A 17,483-nucleotide genomic window follows, 5' to 3' on the forward strand; every position below is an offset into this window, starting at 1 on the left:
TTTTAAAGTTTTTAGAAATATGAACAGCTTCCTTATCTGTACTACTCATTCAATTCTATTTGATTGTTAAAAGAATACAGCAAACAAAGATCAGAAAACATCAATAAAGCAAGAACACATTTTTTAGATTTTTACTTAGATGTCTTTATTTTACTAGGAACAAATACTCTCTGGCTGCTCCAAAGTATGTAACACCTCAGGAGCGGCCACGAGAAAATGTATCAACTAGAATTATTATAAAAATACAAGAACGTTTGGTGCGATACGGAAGGGGAGAGTGGAACTTGACAGCTATTGAGTGCAACAGGCATAACTCATCCATTAAAATAATCAACAACTGACACCGTCAGTATAGAAAAGAAAGTTAATAGATTATTAATTTATAGGCTTACAGTATCATTCGCACATCTTGCGCAACAAACAAGTTGATTGATAAATTAAAAAGTTTTTTTATCAAGGCTCCCCCACTGCTCAACGGTATGTGACACCTCAAAATCTGCCTCGGAGTAAACAAAGGAATTGCGTCAGTTAATAATCAGCTGCAAAATTTTACCAGTTTCATGTCTGAATCACGCGTTAAACATTTGATTTGTGTTTTTATCATTTTTATTTTCTGCTTTTTGATATGTATTTGAGAACAAGTTTTTTAAGTCGATTTTGATGTTTGATGACAATTTGCATTAAGTTGATTTCTATTTTGGATTACAGATGGATTTGCTGTAGCTCGTAATGGTAAAAAGAAGTCTTCATCTGCTTTTTCGATACAAGATGTCACTGAACACTAATAACAGTAGAAATATCAAGTGCACATAAGGTATCAAACAAATTAGGCGCTTTCAAAATGTCTATTAAAACAATGGTTTTTATTTTAAATAGCTGCTGCACTTCAGTCAATTCCTTAGCGCTCGAGGGTTTACTCCGATTGCTTCTATGCGCTGTAATAGAAACATTCGGCACGTCATGCCAAATTACTAAATCCTCGCAATACTTTTTAGAGAGGATTTGACAGAAGGTTTTAACTCATTCCTCGGTTTTACACTGTTCGGGTTAAGGTTTAAGCTAGACTTTCCATACGTGTGGCCCAAAAATTTGAATTTTTAAAAAAGAACTGGAGTTCCCTGAAGCACTTCGTACACGCAACTCGCTCCGATGATCAGCCCCATTCGCTGGCTTAAGTCTCAAAAATATCAAGTGATAAACTTATCAAGTATTTCTATATAAGAAGTTCATCACAACGATTAGGCTTTTAGGACCATTTTTTCACAATTCCATAAGTTGAGAAGTGCACGAGAAAAAGTATACTAGACGGGCACTTTGAATGAGAAAATTGTCACAGTTTGTCAAAGAGGATTATGGGCAAAAAAGTTCAAAGGCTTTAACGAATAAAATTTTTTTACATTATACATAAAACAGTTTGCCGATTATTTCTGCGTAACTATGTGATCTGATATGATCTTCATTCAAAAATTTATCACCGTTTCCGAGGTAAAGTGGCAAACACCACATTTTTCGAAATTTGTACTTAAAAACTTTTCCATTTGGTTTCCGTATTTTCCATTTGTTTTCCCCAATTCTATTATTTTTTTTCTGTTAATTAAGTTATGCTCACTTCAGGTATTGGTTATCACCGTTCCCAAAGTTAATAAAGTGAGCAAATTTTTAATTTGCAGAATTTATGCTAAAAAAATTTGCTGATATTTTTGGTTTAGGTTTTGTTGTTCACCATTCCCTTCACAGAGGTTCAGAGTTGTTTCCATTTGCCAATAATCAAAATGTTAATCTTCTAGTTCATCAATGTTCACGAGGAACGATTATTTCACGTCATTTTTAAATATAACATCACCGGCATCTTCATGTTTTATCTGAAAGAAAGTATTGATATCTTTAGAAGCTTCTGGAACCTTAAATTTGATCGCACTGGCTTATGAAACCAAAGACATTATTCAGTGAAATATAACAAGTTATCATATTGCAATTCTCGCGTTTTTGCTACCGTAAATGTTTCGAGAACTGCAACTCGAACGTTTCACATTGTAGTTTTTCTTTTCAGTCCATGTAATGACAAATAGTGAAAGACGTCGCTCGTGCGACGAAGAGCGAGACGAGAATCTGAGACTGAAACAGAAATTGCGACTTCTTCCCTCTCGACTGCTGGACAGAGTGGATGTGGCCAAAGTACAACTCACTGTCCTATCTGTATTTGGATTAGTGACATTTTTCTGCATTGTTTTGGCTTCTAGTGGGGCGAGAGTGGAGAGGAATCCAGTGACATTGTGGAACAATGGTTTGTAATTCATCACAGTCACAAAGATCATTTTTTTTACAGAGAATGATATTGTATCTGTTCACAGACGTGTTGAGAGGCAGCAAATTCCTTGAGAATGACTTGGGCATAACAGAGAGACAGAGTGATGTGTCTATTATACAATACTTTGAGTCACTTCGCGAAGAAGATGCCAGTGCACACGATAACGTGTCCTCAATGCTAACCAGACCGGAACTGCTTCGCCATCACAATCTCGTGAAGAGACTTCTGCAGACTAAAGTTACCCTCGATAAAAGGTTCCATTACCCATTAAATTTGCTGACACAGAAGCTCACTCACATGTTTTCCCCTATAACATAAATATGTAACTCAGAAGAGTCCTTAATACTCCAAATAAGTTTTCAAATTTTGTTATATCTCATTGGGACAAAAAATACATACATAATTGTATATAATTTTAACGAAGGTAGGCCGCTTTGTAAAAATGTTAGACATCTAGTTTGCTTGATGTCTAGTTTACGTTTCATTAATAGCCGCGAAGCAATAGCGGCTATTATCGGGGACATCGTGGTTTTTACAATCCGAGAATTGGATTGTATTGGTGCTCTGTCTTTTTTTGTAGGATGTTTGCACACATTTTTCAATGACTTTGATCTTTCAAAACGGGATAAAAAGGTGAGGCCAAGTGGGCATAAAGTTTCATTAGATGCCCAAAGTTAGCTTCAGTAGTCCTTCAAGTGCTTAAAGTGGTGAAGGAACGCCGTAATTTAAGGTTAAGAGGTCATTTTTCTTCACGTTTCTTCATTTTTTTATTATAGCTGCGAAGCTGTAAGCTGAGCGGAGCTATATTGCGGTGCTCTTGGTTTTTACAATTCAAAGAATTTGAATTGTATTGGGGCGCTGTCCTTTTTAGATCTGTTCACACATTTTCATGATTTTTGAAGTCAAATTGGAGTAGTGATTTTGTTCACGCCGAAAGAGGTAGAGCGAAAAAGCGAGTGGTTTTAAGGCGTGAATTTTTTACGCTCTAATTTTAAAGTTGAGTGAGAAAACGGTGTTTGAACAAAAATTCGCTTTCTCGCTAGTGGTTTTTTGTTCACATGCGGCAATTTTACTTTGATGTTTACTGTTTTTTCGATTTTTCGGATCGGATTTTTTTTCTAAATGGTTTTCCCAATCCATTCATAGTCCGTTCTAGGTCTAGTTTTCTGTTTAGTCAATGAAAGTTCTTTGAATCGTACGACAGAACTTGTCCTGCTATGTTTTTTGTTTCGTCGTCTGACGCTCTTTTTCGTTTTACATTTGTTCACACATCAAAGCTGAAAAAGTCAAATTTTCTGAATGACTTCTTCCTCTCACTAACAGCGTATGCGTGCGTGACGTCATTTCTCACTCTCTCTAAAAAAAGTATTAAAGGCATTTGCGTGATTAGATTTTGATCATACGTGACTTACCTCACTCAATGAAATGACTTTTGGACTTAAAAACTTAAGTTCAATTTGAAATTGTTCAAGGTCAAAGGAAATTATATGTGCAGTACACGTCCATAATCAGAGGCTTCTGCGGAATGAATTTTAACTAGCTTTATTAATTTATCGCTGAATGTTTTTTACATAGCTTTTTGAGCGGCGTCGATTTTTTTTCAATTTAGATCTGTATCTGTTTCTATCTGTATTATACGGCGTGCAGGTCTATTCTTTCGCAGCTATTCCGGCAATCTGTCGGCTATGTTTTTTTTGTTGAACCAGTCTAAAATTGAGGTTCGTAGAAGTTGATAATGGTCTTTTGCAATACATATTTACTTTTTAAATGCTGTATATTTTTGTCTTCCAAGCATAAACACGCAAATATATACTAATTTTTTCATTTTTAAAAAAAAGTTGGTCATTTTTTAAGTTTTTTGTCAATCCTAGGTGACAAGGGAACCTCCTCTAGAGTTTGATAATAGATTACGGCATAGTTTCTAGTGGTGATGGAATGGTTTTCAACATTTTAATATCACGAATTAGCAGTTTTTTGATAAAAACCTGCAATTTTTTCAAGTTTTTTCACATTGTGATTATTTTCCAAGCCCCAGGGACCTAATTTTTCCAGCTCCAGGGACCGAGACTTTTGTAAATTCTGCTCTCTTCGGTTTTTTTGAAGCGTTTGTCATATTGCTCGAGCTTATCTACCTTTAGTGGCAAATAAATTTTTTCTGGGCTTGTGGGTAAGTTATTGAGTATGTTGAATTACATCTTATTTGGTCTTCAGGGAAAATCTTCAGAGTTTTAGCAATTACTGTGTTTTTCTTAGTTTGACCTGTTTTTTTCTCAACTTTTTAGATTTTGTCTTTTTGGCTGGGAGTGTTCATTTGATCTGTTCGGGTACATTAGTTCTCAGTTTTCGTTCAATTTTTTTGTATTATATTTCAGTACTTGTCCTGTTGTTTTATTTTTAATTCGTCGTCTCCATCGATGATTCCTGCGACCATTGATTTTTCAATTTCAGTGACTTCTACTGCTTTGCAGTTAAAATTTTTATGCGTGACGCCATTTGTTCTGCTTTTAGGTCAATTGCGTGACTTAACTCACTCAAAAAAATGACTTGTGAACTCACTTAATGAACTTTAAAGTTTATGAAAATATACTAGTTAAAGATCCGGAGTATCATCTAAGTAGTGCCAAACGTATATGCACTAATTCTTGGGTATTAGAGTCTGATTTGTGAGTCTTTGATTTCGAATATTAATTTTGCAAAAGCTCTATTAGGGCTTTTTCCTTATATGTCTCATAAACATGAGAGTCCGAATCTAATCAAAAAATTCTAGTGGTCTATTAAAGGACTGGTGGTCAATGTGTCTATCTTATTTCTTTAGTTGTGTCAATTCCATGGAAGGCCACAGGCGTCTATGGCGGCTATTTTCCGGCAATCTGTCGGCTATTATACAAAACGTCAAAATTAAGTTCGCAACTGAGCTTTCTAATTGTTTGAAAGTTCAATTGTTGATGTAACTTTGAACCCCTTTGTGGCCAGTCTTTGAAGTAACTTTTGTGGCCAAAGACATTTTTAAACAGCTTCTACCTAAACTTATTCGACAAAAACGGAAGAGTGATTTTTGAGCTCATTGAAAAAATGAGGCAGTGTTCAATGAATAATTGAACCAATTCTTTTGGGAGAACGTTGGACTAAATATTCCTTAAAACTTGGTTTCCTTCTCTCTACACGCCTTTACTTATCTATCTTATATTTTGTTCTCATTTAATTTTCTGTTATTAATAGCTGGAATAACAACAGTTGAAGGTGCTTTTGTTTGTATTTTCTTCAATTTCACAATCTAAACATTTTTGATTGTATACTTTTTTTTAGTAAAATATTTTGACACATTTTTTCGATGAATTTGAGTTTTTACAACGGGACAAACAGTCAATGACAAGCGAAAATTTAGTTCCATTCGATATTTTAAAACTATTGTTTCTGGAGAGACCGACTGAAGCAGGCTGTAATAGATTAGAGCTCCTGTTCGAGAGCAATTTTTCCGACGTTAGTAAAATTGTAGTTCTACAGTTTGCATAAGATTCCGAGTTCATAGAGGATTAATTTGCCCTCGGTACCGGTTGACAATAGCATGCACATGAAGCCATTTAAAATTTGCTCTCAAATACGATTTCGACCGTTTTGTAAGTGAATTGATAACGTCATCGGCATCGATGCTCTTCTTGTGGCCGTCCACAGCGTACGACACGCGGCGTATTTTGCAGCTATATGCCACCAGATGTCGGCTATGTTTATACTGATGATGCCTTCGGAATTTATATAACAGAACTGTTTTCAAAATTTGAACGCAAAGTTTTCTGCCGGACTCTAATATAGTAATTATTAACTGCTATCAAACAAAGTTTGTAGAAAATAGTTCATACTTGTGGTATTGTATGCAATAGTTTGCAATTTTTCGCTGGAGTTTTTAACTTTTTGTCATCAAAAATGGGATTAACAAGTAAAGCCGAAAGGGCCATAAGTCACAGAGCAGCTCTCTTAGAGCTCTGCTAGTCTCTATGTGTACAATTCATTGAAGCTACGGTGAAGATATAAAATCATAGTATAAAACTCGCTGGTTATTTGTGAGGATATTACTTGACGTGGATCCGTTATGTTGATTGTTTGAAATCATCATTTTGAATTTCTCTCGAACGAAGTTTGAAGCAATTATTGTAAACGTGTTGGTCTTTATACGACTCGAAGAGGATTATTGAGATACCACGTCTTTTTTAGCTGATGCAAGACTGCTCATGACTTGAACTTTTGACTTTTGTTTTAGAACGTTGACTTCTGTTTTCCATCATTGAACTTAGACTGTAGCTTAGGTACCAATACAGAGAAATTAGGAACTGCTGGAAATACTCAAGGTGAAGAGGTCATTGAGAAGTTTTCTTCCCATAACAGTTTCCTCACATAACAACCCCACCCGCACCTAGCTAGACCCCTAAACTAAAAGCTGTCCTCATTTCTAAAACCATATCTACAGTTTCATTAGGCTATTAATTTGGGATCTTTTACTTTTGTGCACCGAGCATAGTGGGTGTTATTTGTACCCCCAGACGACGTGCAATATTGACCGAATGATTTACTATGTATTGACACGTGCTATAACTGGGGGTGCATAACGTACTGTGGAAGCACCAACGAAAAATATCCTTCTTCGAAAAATATCCTTCAACGAAAAGTTCTTCGTTTTTTTTATGTTTCGTATTATAGGCAATGTTAAGTAAGTAATTGTATTGCACGACTCCTCGAATGGTTTCCGGCAAAATTTTTTATTGACCATTCCTTGCGCTTTTATTCTAGATAGAACATTCTGTAACTTCGGTATTAACTTTTTCAAGCTTCTTCCTTCTTTGTGATTTCAATTGCTATCATTCTGAAATGAAGTTGGTTGCTATAATAAAAGTTATTGTCAGCTGTGAGTAACAATGTGGTTGTAACCCATTGGTTTAAATGTCGCCCTGCTATCAGCGAGGTTGCGGTTTCGAACCCCTATCGGATCCCAGTTTTTACACCCAAAAAATTTTTAAGCTACACCTCTAAATTAAATTGCCCCCGCCTGTCGTTCGAGAGCAATTCATCGACCTTAGTTGGTTTCTGTTTAAACTAAAATTGATCTTTCTCTTGACTAAAACTGACATAAGATTGGGATCATTTGAGGTTGCTCTGAATTCTTTTAAGGTTAAAAAATTACTGCTATGCAGTAAAAGGCGTTATTAATAAATTTTGCTAACAAATTGAAACAAATAAATTGAGAGTTTATGAAAAACAAAAGTATCAAAGCATTTGGTTTATTAATGGATACTATAGATTGCTTCGGCCTTTGAATTCTGTTTGTTGCTATCTATATTAAGACCAACTAGTCTAATTTGCAGCTAATTCAACAATCTGCTGGCTACGTTTTGTTCTGTCTGGAGCTCCATTATGAGTATGTCATTTGTCTGATTGTTTCAGCCAGTGGGAAGTATCGGACATCTGCGTCAAGTTGCCCTTCCCACTTTACGACTCTGAAAAAACAGTTCACCATATAGTCAATAATGTAAGTTCTAGCTTTTCAAAATATTCTCGTAGGTTAACACAAAATAGATTTGGATTTTTTCCCTAAAATGCGCAATGTATTTAAAACCCATCAACTTCTGCCTATAGCCTCAAGCATTCATACAATTTAATCAGATGTGTCGGAAATTACGTATTCTTCATGGTGTTCCTTGTCTCAGGATTTCCAGTGGTTTTCCATTTACTTTCCTAGTCAGAGTGACAATCGATTCGAACAAGGAGGCTCGGTAATGTGCGCTCGCACATAGTATTCCAAACCCGTTCATCCATATTTTGACTTAATTGTGTACCAAAGGAAGAGATAGGAAACATTCCAAATTTTTCATACTATTAGAAAACAATTAGTTTACGAGTGTAAAATTGTTATAAACACAAACCACTTAATGAATTAAGTAATAAGACCTGCCATTAGGAAGACTACAAGCAAGAAAAACACGATAGTGACAACACTCAATATTTAGTAGCTAAGTCAAATTAGTATCAGATAAAGTCTAAACTGGACAAGTTTACTTATACTTTACTACAAAGAAGTTGGGAACTGTCCATTACGAGACTATTTAAGAAGTAGACAAAAAGAAGAACAAAAATGGACAAAGTGCGAAAATCGTTTCGAATTTTTTGAACCCAATTAACTTAAGAAGTCATAACAACCATCAACTTTCAACTAAAAATACTAATTAACATGTAACTGCTTGAGAATGTAATATCACCTGCCTCTTATGATACTTAGCCATAAGACCAGAAAATAACAAGTACAGGAAAGACTTAAAAATTACTACAAAACAACGAGAACAAAAGTTTTGGAGCCACTTAAATCATAAGCTATTATTTGAAATGATTTTATATGTCCACATTTGAACATCAATAGGGCAGGCTTTCAAAGGGGCAGTGTGAAACGACAACAAAATATACCACCAATATCGACCATTATCAGAACCTGACAATTTTTGAATGCTAATTTAGTGTCAAATTCTTAAAAGCATCGTTCGAAACACAGAGCGAGAATAGAGGTTAGTGTTTACTTTGCAAGAAAGTTTATGGAACCTGTTATGAATGAGACTGAGTAAAATAAATGACAAAAAGAAGAAAATTTGGAAAGTTCAAAATAACGCATATTTCTGGAAACCATTAACTCTCAAATGAATGTGTGAAATATGTTCTTTTGTACCTCCATGGGAAAATATTGAGACTTCTCATCCTTCAGAATATGTCATACGACTACAGAAAGAACATCAATTACATGCAAAACCGGAATAAAGATTTCGAAAAGTGCTGAAGCCATTAAAACCGTAAGCTTTTCACTGAAAGTGTTTTTAATTGCTCTCAAACGAAGTTTGTAGCAATTATATTAGTCCTGTCGGTCTTTTTTTCATGCGATTTTTCGCTTGACCAATTTTTCGTCTGACGCTTTTGACTTTTTGTCCTCAAAAACGGGATAAACAGGTAGCGCCCAGCGGGCATTAGGTGCTCTTAGAGCCTTTCAGGTCTGTTTCAGCTCAAACTGTCTTGGAGACTTATACTTATGGTGTGAGGGGCGGTTCTTAGAGGTTGACACCCCCCCCCCTTTGTTGACCCCCCACCCCCACTATTGGCTCCACACCCCCCCCCCCCCCACCTCGCTTTTGCCCCCCCCCCCCCCCACCCAGTGCTGCCCCCATCAGCCCCCGGTGCACCCCCCCCCCCCCCCGATTCTGGCTACTGACCAAGCCAACCGCTCGCCGGTCGTTGAGAGCAATTTGCCCGACGTTAGTCGGTTATGTTTTGTTTAGCTGGGCCTCCTTACAACAGCAACAGTACCCGAAATTTTGTGATATTTATGGCAAGATACCGAAAGGGAACCAGAAACAAAGGCAAATTTTCTTAAAAAATCACAACTTTCTATGAAACCTCGTAGAGGGGCGAACTCAAAACCGTTAGTTGGATTATAAGACAGCTAATACATTTTTTTTGTTGTTTGAGTCGGAAGAAGATCGAACCTGTATATAATGAGAATGCGCTGTAATTGGACAGAAATAAGGTTAAATAGGTTGAAAAGATTGTAAAATTCATTGTTAGATTTTAAAATTCAAGAGAAGTATATTCAAAAATATCAGAGCCTGAGTGTCAACTGAAATGGAATAATTGGATAATTTCACTAAAACCTCTTTGAATGACAAATTGGCTATTGATTAAGCAGACCAAGATATAAGACTACAATTAAATGCAGGCAATATTCAAGAACTCATTAAAAAAATTACGGAAACACTTTCGGAGCCGTAAAAACCATGAGTTTTACACTGAAAACATAAAATTTGTTCAATGGCCATCATTTAAACGTAAATGGGATCAAAAAGATCTTTTAAAAAATGTGTTTCTGCCAAATTATTGCTTATTTGAAAATTTGGCAAACAAAGTTTCAATAAATCAAATAAATGATGCTTTTTTGGCAATTATCGATTCAAATTAGCGAAAGACCGGCAAATTGTTAATTCAGAATACTTACTACCCGTAAAGAAGCCTTTTTGTGCCATTTTCGTGGAAAAATTAAAAAAATGCTGATATTTCATCTTTAGAAGTAAAACCAATAACACCCTCGTTGACAATTTTATTACATTTTCAGTGAAAATGATTAAAATTTGACAAAAATTTTGAACAAACCTATAGAAATGAGGCTAATGTTCACAAATTGTAAGTCTCGATATCTCCCTTGGGAAAAGCGAAAATAAAAATTAATGCGGTATATTAAGCTTGACAAGCTTTCTATTGATACCACCCACAACTCGGTACGATGATTATATTGATCGGCGAAAATTGACTGAACAACAAAAATTGACTGAACAAAAAGAACAGTTGGGGATATTGGTCCTTCCACCACTAAAGCGGAGTTGGAACAAAATTGTTTTTCTTTGAAATATATATTTGCAGATCAAAACAACACCGCTACTGATTATAATTTACTGAAATATACAGTAATCAATTTTTCCAGTTTTTCTAAAATGTTTGCGGGTATACCTTGCTGCGAATTTGCCTTAAATTAGTGTAAGCAAAGAATTCTTTCTGCCTTTAGGGAACTTTTCTGCTTTATGTGTAACCATGCGCAAATACTGTTTGGGAGATGTACTATATCTAATTTACTCAATAGTATTGAATCTGTTGATAGATGCATGCAAGCAAGATGTTTTCAATATTTTAACGAAAAATAGTGTTCGGAGGTTTTATTTTCCGGATTTTGAGAAGACCTGCAATTGGACGGATTACTTCCTCTCTTTACTAATAACATTTCCACTTGTTTCTCCTTTAATTTGGTCTGTTGTGTGTTCTGATGACACACATTTCATTTTTTTCAGTTTTTGCACAAGATGAACCCGTGTGTGATATCGACACCCCTCGACTGTTTCTGGGATGGAGCTTCACTTCTAGACGAGACCTGCCAAGAGCTAGCTGTGTATGTTATTGTTTACTCTCAGAGTTATTTTCCTCCAAGTATGTGGGCCCTGCCAGTCTTTTATGTAGATTTACATCTGATCGTTTTAGGTTCTTTTTCTTATGTTATTTGACCAAGACTCTTTTCAAACCAAATTTTGCCAAATTTTTGTACTCAGATGAAAGCAGATCTTGACATGTTTAAAAAAATTGTTATAATTCGTTTTTATTATAGAGCTGGAGATCCACGTGATAAATTGAGGTGGCGCAACAATGATGTCAGGAAGAACGTCTCTAAGCTCAGAGAAATCTACAAATCAAACACCGATATGTTCGATTTTGTCGATGGCGTACTTAACCAGGTTAGCGTCCAAATCAGAACATTCTATACTTTGAATTGGCGAGAAATGTGAGCTGCAAAATGGCATTCAATTCCATTCAAAGTTAAAATCTACTCCAAAATAGAATACTTGCCTGATTTTTGAGCGAAACCAGGAATAATTGAAATGATTTGATCCATAGAAAACAAATCTATTCCTGTTTAAAAACATCACTCAAATCAACATGAAGCAATTCCTTTTTAACAATCAATTTAGTTTACTTAATTGGATGCGTAAGCAAAATTTTAGATGCGTGATCATAAAAAAAGCCGAATGAAAAACATCAGAGGGTCGAATGGTGGTTCCATTGTAGAAATGTGATTTAGAACATCCCAGCAAAGATTTGTCGACGGGAAACAGAATATAGCGGTCTTTGAATTACATACATTTGATCTGCTCAAATTTGAAAAATACTTGAATGCTATCATATTTCAATCCTCTATAAAAATCTTTGTGGTAATTTCTCTACTGTTTTTTTAGATCAAGTTGAAAGCAAAAATTGTTCTAAGTACCCGTCGTATAATTTGTGAACTTCGGCTCAATATGAGTTTTGGTTGAATTTCAGTATGGCATCGGAGATATCCCTTATTTATCTAAGCCCTGTCTTGACACGGACAATTGTGAGCAACATGCGTCAGAGGTTCAATCGGACGATGAAGTCACTGACGCCTTCAGCAGATACAACTCAATCGGAGCAATTGGCAGTGCTGCTGCTTCATGTCCATCATTCGCCACAAAATTCCTCAACTCGTCGTTCGAGATCACCCTGGGTAATGTTCTCTGTCAAAATTGAATACCCACTAGTTGATCCACCAATTGAGATCCATTAGTTGATAATTTGAGTTCGATTTTCAATGCTGAGTAGAACACTTTTCAAATCTTTTCCGTTTGTGACCCCCCTCCTTCCAGTACTTTATGCACCCCCATTTTAGAGCACGAGTCATTACATAGTAATTCATTGTGTTAAAATATGGCACGTCTGTCTGGGGGGGGGGGGGGGGTTGCAAATAATATGCACCCACTAAGCTGGTTTGTACCTATTGATTACTGGTTTGTCGTCTTTCTCTAAATCTCTGTGATCACTGATTCTCTGTATTTATTGGCCAAAGTGCTTTAGTGATGGAATGGCAGCTTTTGCCACATTTTCATTTATGCGGCCAGGCCTTAGCGTTTTTGCGATCCGAGCTATTTGAGAACATTTTTACCAAGGTCAGTATTTTTATTTCAGGAGGAATTTCTAGGAGTTTTGATGGTCGCATATCCTCAGCTCAGCAGTTGCACACTGTGATGTACATCATGAATAAGCGTCAGCTGTTCGCAGCTGGAAGTGAGAGAGCTAAGTTGTATCACATGGCGTGGAATGAGGACGTTGCTGAGAAATTACTGATTCTATTTCACAACAAATTCCAAAAGGTATTATTGTTGTTATCCAATTTGTTATCGAATTTAATAATAGAAATCCTTTTCGATTTTGGCGTTCTTTTTTGTTAGTTAAAAAAACCGTGTTTGCCTTTTGGATAAATAAATGTTCAAATAAAAGCAATGTACACTCTATTGTTTGTTCGCTGTTCATTCTGATCTTCATGCTTATACTGATCTTACTCCCGTCTGATTGAAGTTTTCTTTTTTATATGTAAACGCAAAAAATTGCTGTCGAATAATCTTCGTGGCTGTGAGAAATTGTGTGTAAATTGAAACGCCCTGAATATACTTTTTATGTTTCAAAACTTATTTACCCAAGGAGGAATGGTTTACAAATAACCTTTTGTTACTTTTGCAGATTGTGGACAGTTTCAATGCTATCAAAGCCAATTACAGAAAGAGCTCATCTAACAATTTAAGTCAGCCGAGGAGCAAATTCATGCTCTTCTCGATGAGGCAGAATGCCAATGACTTCGTGGCTTTACTGGAGGACTACCAGCTGATTGTATTGACTTGCTTGTCCCTTGGTTTGCTTGCAGTTCTACTACTAACGGAGAAATTCATCCTCAATTCCAAGTAAGTTCCCTCACAATCATAATTGCCCGAGACGGTGGGCTCCAATTGTAAGTATTAATGACGCGTATGTAGAGCTCGCTGCTTGTCAACTCAATGGCAATTCAAGGTCAGTGGAGTATAAGAGAAAACGATCAGACTCAATTCTTCAACACAAATTCATCTTGTAGTTGGTTTGAGAGTAACCAATGCAATTGATTTTTTTTTGTAGAAATGAAACGAATTGAAGAGATTATCATGACAAATTTGCAATTGAATGTTTCATAGGAGCATTTCAATTTTAAAGGTGTTTGTTAAATTTTATTTTTTCGTTAATTTCAATAGTTTTTTCGGTACTAGCATTATTTTTGTGTTTCTGTATTGGGCTATTTTGTCTCAGTAAACGCGTATTTTTTCCATGTAGAGATTGATTCCATGTAGTTAGTTCAGTGTTTTCAACCGAAAAGTGGTCACAGTCTTGTCTTTGTGTAATGTAAGCAGATCAACTTGGAGGCAATGGTGGAGCTTTCAAGCCATGTTTTTGTTTTGTCTCACACATTTTTTTTGTATCTTTATTCAAGCCCACATGCTGGAAATATCAGTCACCTCGAATGATACTTTTTCTCCCCTTGCATTCGAAAACATGCACTTCTACATTTTTCATAGGAATCCTCATTCCCTGGGGTCAAATTTGTCATCGGTACCGTTCAACAATACTGTGGCAAACAGATGATGAAATAATTTGAAATTTGCACTCAAATACAGTTGCGACCGTTTTATAAGTGCATTTGCAGCTACGCGAGATCATCTGTCAGCTATGTTTATACTACTTTAAAGTGGGGTAAATATACGTTTGAAAAGTTGCTTCTAAACGAACGAACAGCTTACTCTCTTTCTGTAACTGAGAAGAGTTTTCAAAATTTGAGCGAACAGTTTTATGCCTATACTTTAATATAGTCATTATTAATTGTTATCAAACGAAATTTGTTAAATGCTATCAAAGGGAGTTTGTAGAAATTATATTATCCCTGCATTTTTTATGCGTTTTATCGATTGCCCGATTTTTCGTCTCAGGCTTTTTACTTTTCGTCCTCAAAAGCGGGATAAACAGGGCGTTAAAAGACTGAGCAGGTCTATTCACCGAAACTTGTGAGGAGACAATAATTCATGTTGTGACGAGCGTTTCTTAGAGTGTGTGCTGCGTCCCCCTCAGTCAACCCTTCCTCCTGCTGCTCCTCAGCAACCTCTCTCCATCCACCCACCACACCACCACTTGTCGATCTGGACCCCCTCATCCAGCGCCTCGCCGAAACCGCACTCCGCTCACCTCCCACTCTATTGCTAGCATCCCTAAGCACCAGCTGGCTACTACCGAAGCCAACCGTTAGCCGGTTGTTTGAGAGCCGTTAGCCAGACGTTTATCGGTTATGTTTATGGAAGAAAAGAAGATGTTTCAAGATATAGTAAGCTTTTCGATGTGATGTACTTCTGTTTTTTGGATGTTCTTGGCTTCTAAGTTCTCTGTAGGGGTAGTTTCCTTAACAGACATGTTATTTTTTAGTTTTTTACTACACGTTCTGTTTTCGTTTGTCTTTAGTTTGAGGACGTGTCATTTTTACAACCTTTTTTAGAAGTAGTTTTTGTTGCGTCCAATTATGCATTGTTTTTATAGCACTTATGTTCCTTTCGTGTGGAACAACCAACATACTGGTCCATTAATTTCTCTTGAACTAACTCGAAGCAATTTTTCTTTTGTTCGTCTTTTCTATCCAAACCTTTAACTGATTGCTTTGAATTTGCGGTTTCGTTACTTGAATTCTGCATCTTGCATGTTGTAATTTATTCTCCCATTCACCTTTTTAAAAAGCTGAATTCGGATTGCGACAGAAAATTGCGCCCAAAATTGTCACTTCTTTTTACTTCAAATGTTTAATTGTTGTTATCTATCATAATAATCTGTGATAGTGATAACATCATCTGAGAGCATTTTTTAACACGTTTTTTCACACACGTCCGAAACAACGAACGCATTTACGTGCGTGCACACAAGCCAATTATAGCCTACTACAAAAGCAGGTAGCTATAAAATCGAGCCCCCGCCCAAACATTAGAAAGAAATTCGTTAAAGTTAGGTGGTTACTATTATGGCACTAATCGCTGCAATAGTTATAGGCGAGCGGGGCTATAAATGGCTTTCTCCGTTTCTGCTGTTCAAAAAATTTGTATTGTATTTTTTATTATCTTTTTTTGAGATCTGTATACTTTTTTATTTTTGTCAATTTGGAGTGATGATTTTGGCCTGATTTTGAAATTTTATCACTCTAATTTTGACGATTTTTGAAGAAAAATAAGATTAGCTTTCTCGATAGTCGTTTTTAATTCACAAGCGGCAATTTAACGTTTTTTTTTTTACTTTTTCGAGTTTTTTATCAGATTTTTGTTGGTTTTCCAAATTCATTCCTAGTTATGCCTAGTTCTATTTTTGTTTCGTCAATGAAAATGTTTTGTTACAAGATTTTTTTTAAAAATCATTTGACCTCTCGTCCACTTCAAGTTAGCTTTCGTTCATTCACTCCTTCAGTTTATAGCTAGTTTTTGCTAGTTTTTAGCTAGTTTTTGCTAGTTTTTGCCCACTGATGCCTTCTCTCACTCCTGTCAACCACATTGACTTTTCATGATGGTATCTCATACTAAGTAATGATTATTTGAGTGCTCTTTTTTCTGTCTTTCAGGCCTTAATCAGTTCTTTGATTTATTTTTTGCTACAGTCTACAAAGCTAATGCAGTTATTTTCTGGCAATCTGCCAGCTATGTAACTTTGACCACCACGTTCTCACTACGTGTGAATATAAAGGATCTTTGGTGTAACATCAACTGGTTGTGTAAGGTCTCATTTGAGCTACATTCAGGGAACCTGTGGCTACGAGTATGTCATTGCATGTCGTGTCTCTCCTGACAGTGGGGTGCGTGACTTTGGTCCCAATGGTCGTCAAATCAGACAAGATATCATTCTCAGTGGAGCACTTCCAGGTCAGTTTCAAATCTGCGGACAAGAAGTAAACGTTCATTATTTTTATTTTAATTATAGAAGCAGCTCAACTTTGAGCGTGTTCGTCCGGTGAAAGTTTAGTTTATTCTTTTGCTTCGTTTCGAACAAGGCTCAGTTCAGATAACTATTTGCATGTGGTTTTTGCAAACTTTTAAAAAGAGAAAACAACTAATAAAGTTTAGATTCTTGTGTTACATTAGATTTGCGGCGGATCTACTGGTTCTATTACTGTAGTTTTCAGAAGAATTCTAAGATTTTTGAGTCGCTCTGGTCAGTTTCTGTGGTTTAAGGTTGTGGTAGTGATGGCGCTCCCAATTGTGTATGGTGCTGTAATGACAGAACGGCTTCTTGCAGACGAGGTGAGATTGGTCAGAATTGCAAGGACACTGACTAATGACCTTGTTTTCTGTTTTTTAGACCATGTTGATTTAGAGAATCAACATGGTTTAAAATCAACATGGTTTAAATTTTTAGAATCAATGATTCTATAAATTTAAAAATTAGGCATTAAGATGCGATAATGACACTCACTAGTCGAACCTGACGGAACTCCATTTAACCAATCTGTTTTTAATACAGAAAATGGGGATTAAATGAAAGAAAACCATGTAAATCCTAAATAAAAATGACTTAGTTTGTATCCTATGTTTTAGTGTGTGTCTACATGGAGAAGTTGTCTCTCGTGGCCTGTTCTCTACAGCTCCCTGTCCATTCTGGTGCCTACTCTCATATTCTTCACTATATATGCTATGCAAGGTCAGCTCCTATCTCTTCATTATTATTTCACAATATGTTCTAACCTTAAATGGTAGACGCTCATTTGATCCCGTCTAAT

At 36.1% G+C, this 17,483-nt stretch overlaps 1 protein-coding gene across 1 annotated transcript in view; it reads left to right on the top strand.

Moving 5' to 3' along the window:
- The first annotated feature begins 2,014 nt into the window (after positions 1-2,014).
- The window catches only part of LOC142349873 (uncharacterized), a 53,140-nt gene continuing 37,671 nt past the window's right edge, over positions 2,015-17,483 (top strand). Inside the window, exons 1-11 of the mRNA XM_075401698.1 lie at positions 2,015-2,284; positions 2,352-2,562; positions 7,742-7,826; positions 11,170-11,267; positions 11,481-11,607; positions 12,191-12,395; positions 12,854-13,038; positions 13,406-13,623; positions 16,509-16,629; positions 16,939-17,007; positions 17,302-17,404. Of these exons, the coding sequence (XP_075257813.1) occupies positions 2,059-2,284; positions 2,352-2,562; positions 7,742-7,826; positions 11,170-11,267; positions 11,481-11,607; positions 12,191-12,395; positions 12,854-13,038; positions 13,406-13,623; positions 16,509-16,629; positions 16,939-17,007; positions 17,302-17,404 (1,648 nt within the window). The 5' untranslated portion in view covers positions 2,015-2,058. The remainder of the gene's footprint in view (positions 2,285-2,351; positions 2,563-7,741; positions 7,827-11,169; positions 11,268-11,480; positions 11,608-12,190; positions 12,396-12,853; positions 13,039-13,405; positions 13,624-16,508; positions 16,630-16,938; positions 17,008-17,301; positions 17,405-17,483) is intronic.

Source organism: Convolutriloba macropyga, chromosome 11, assembly GCF_964194025.1.
Source record: "Convolutriloba macropyga chromosome 11, txConMacr16.3, whole genome shotgun sequence".
Lineage (NCBI taxonomy): Eukaryota > Metazoa > Xenacoelomorpha > Acoela > Convolutidae > Convolutriloba > Convolutriloba macropyga.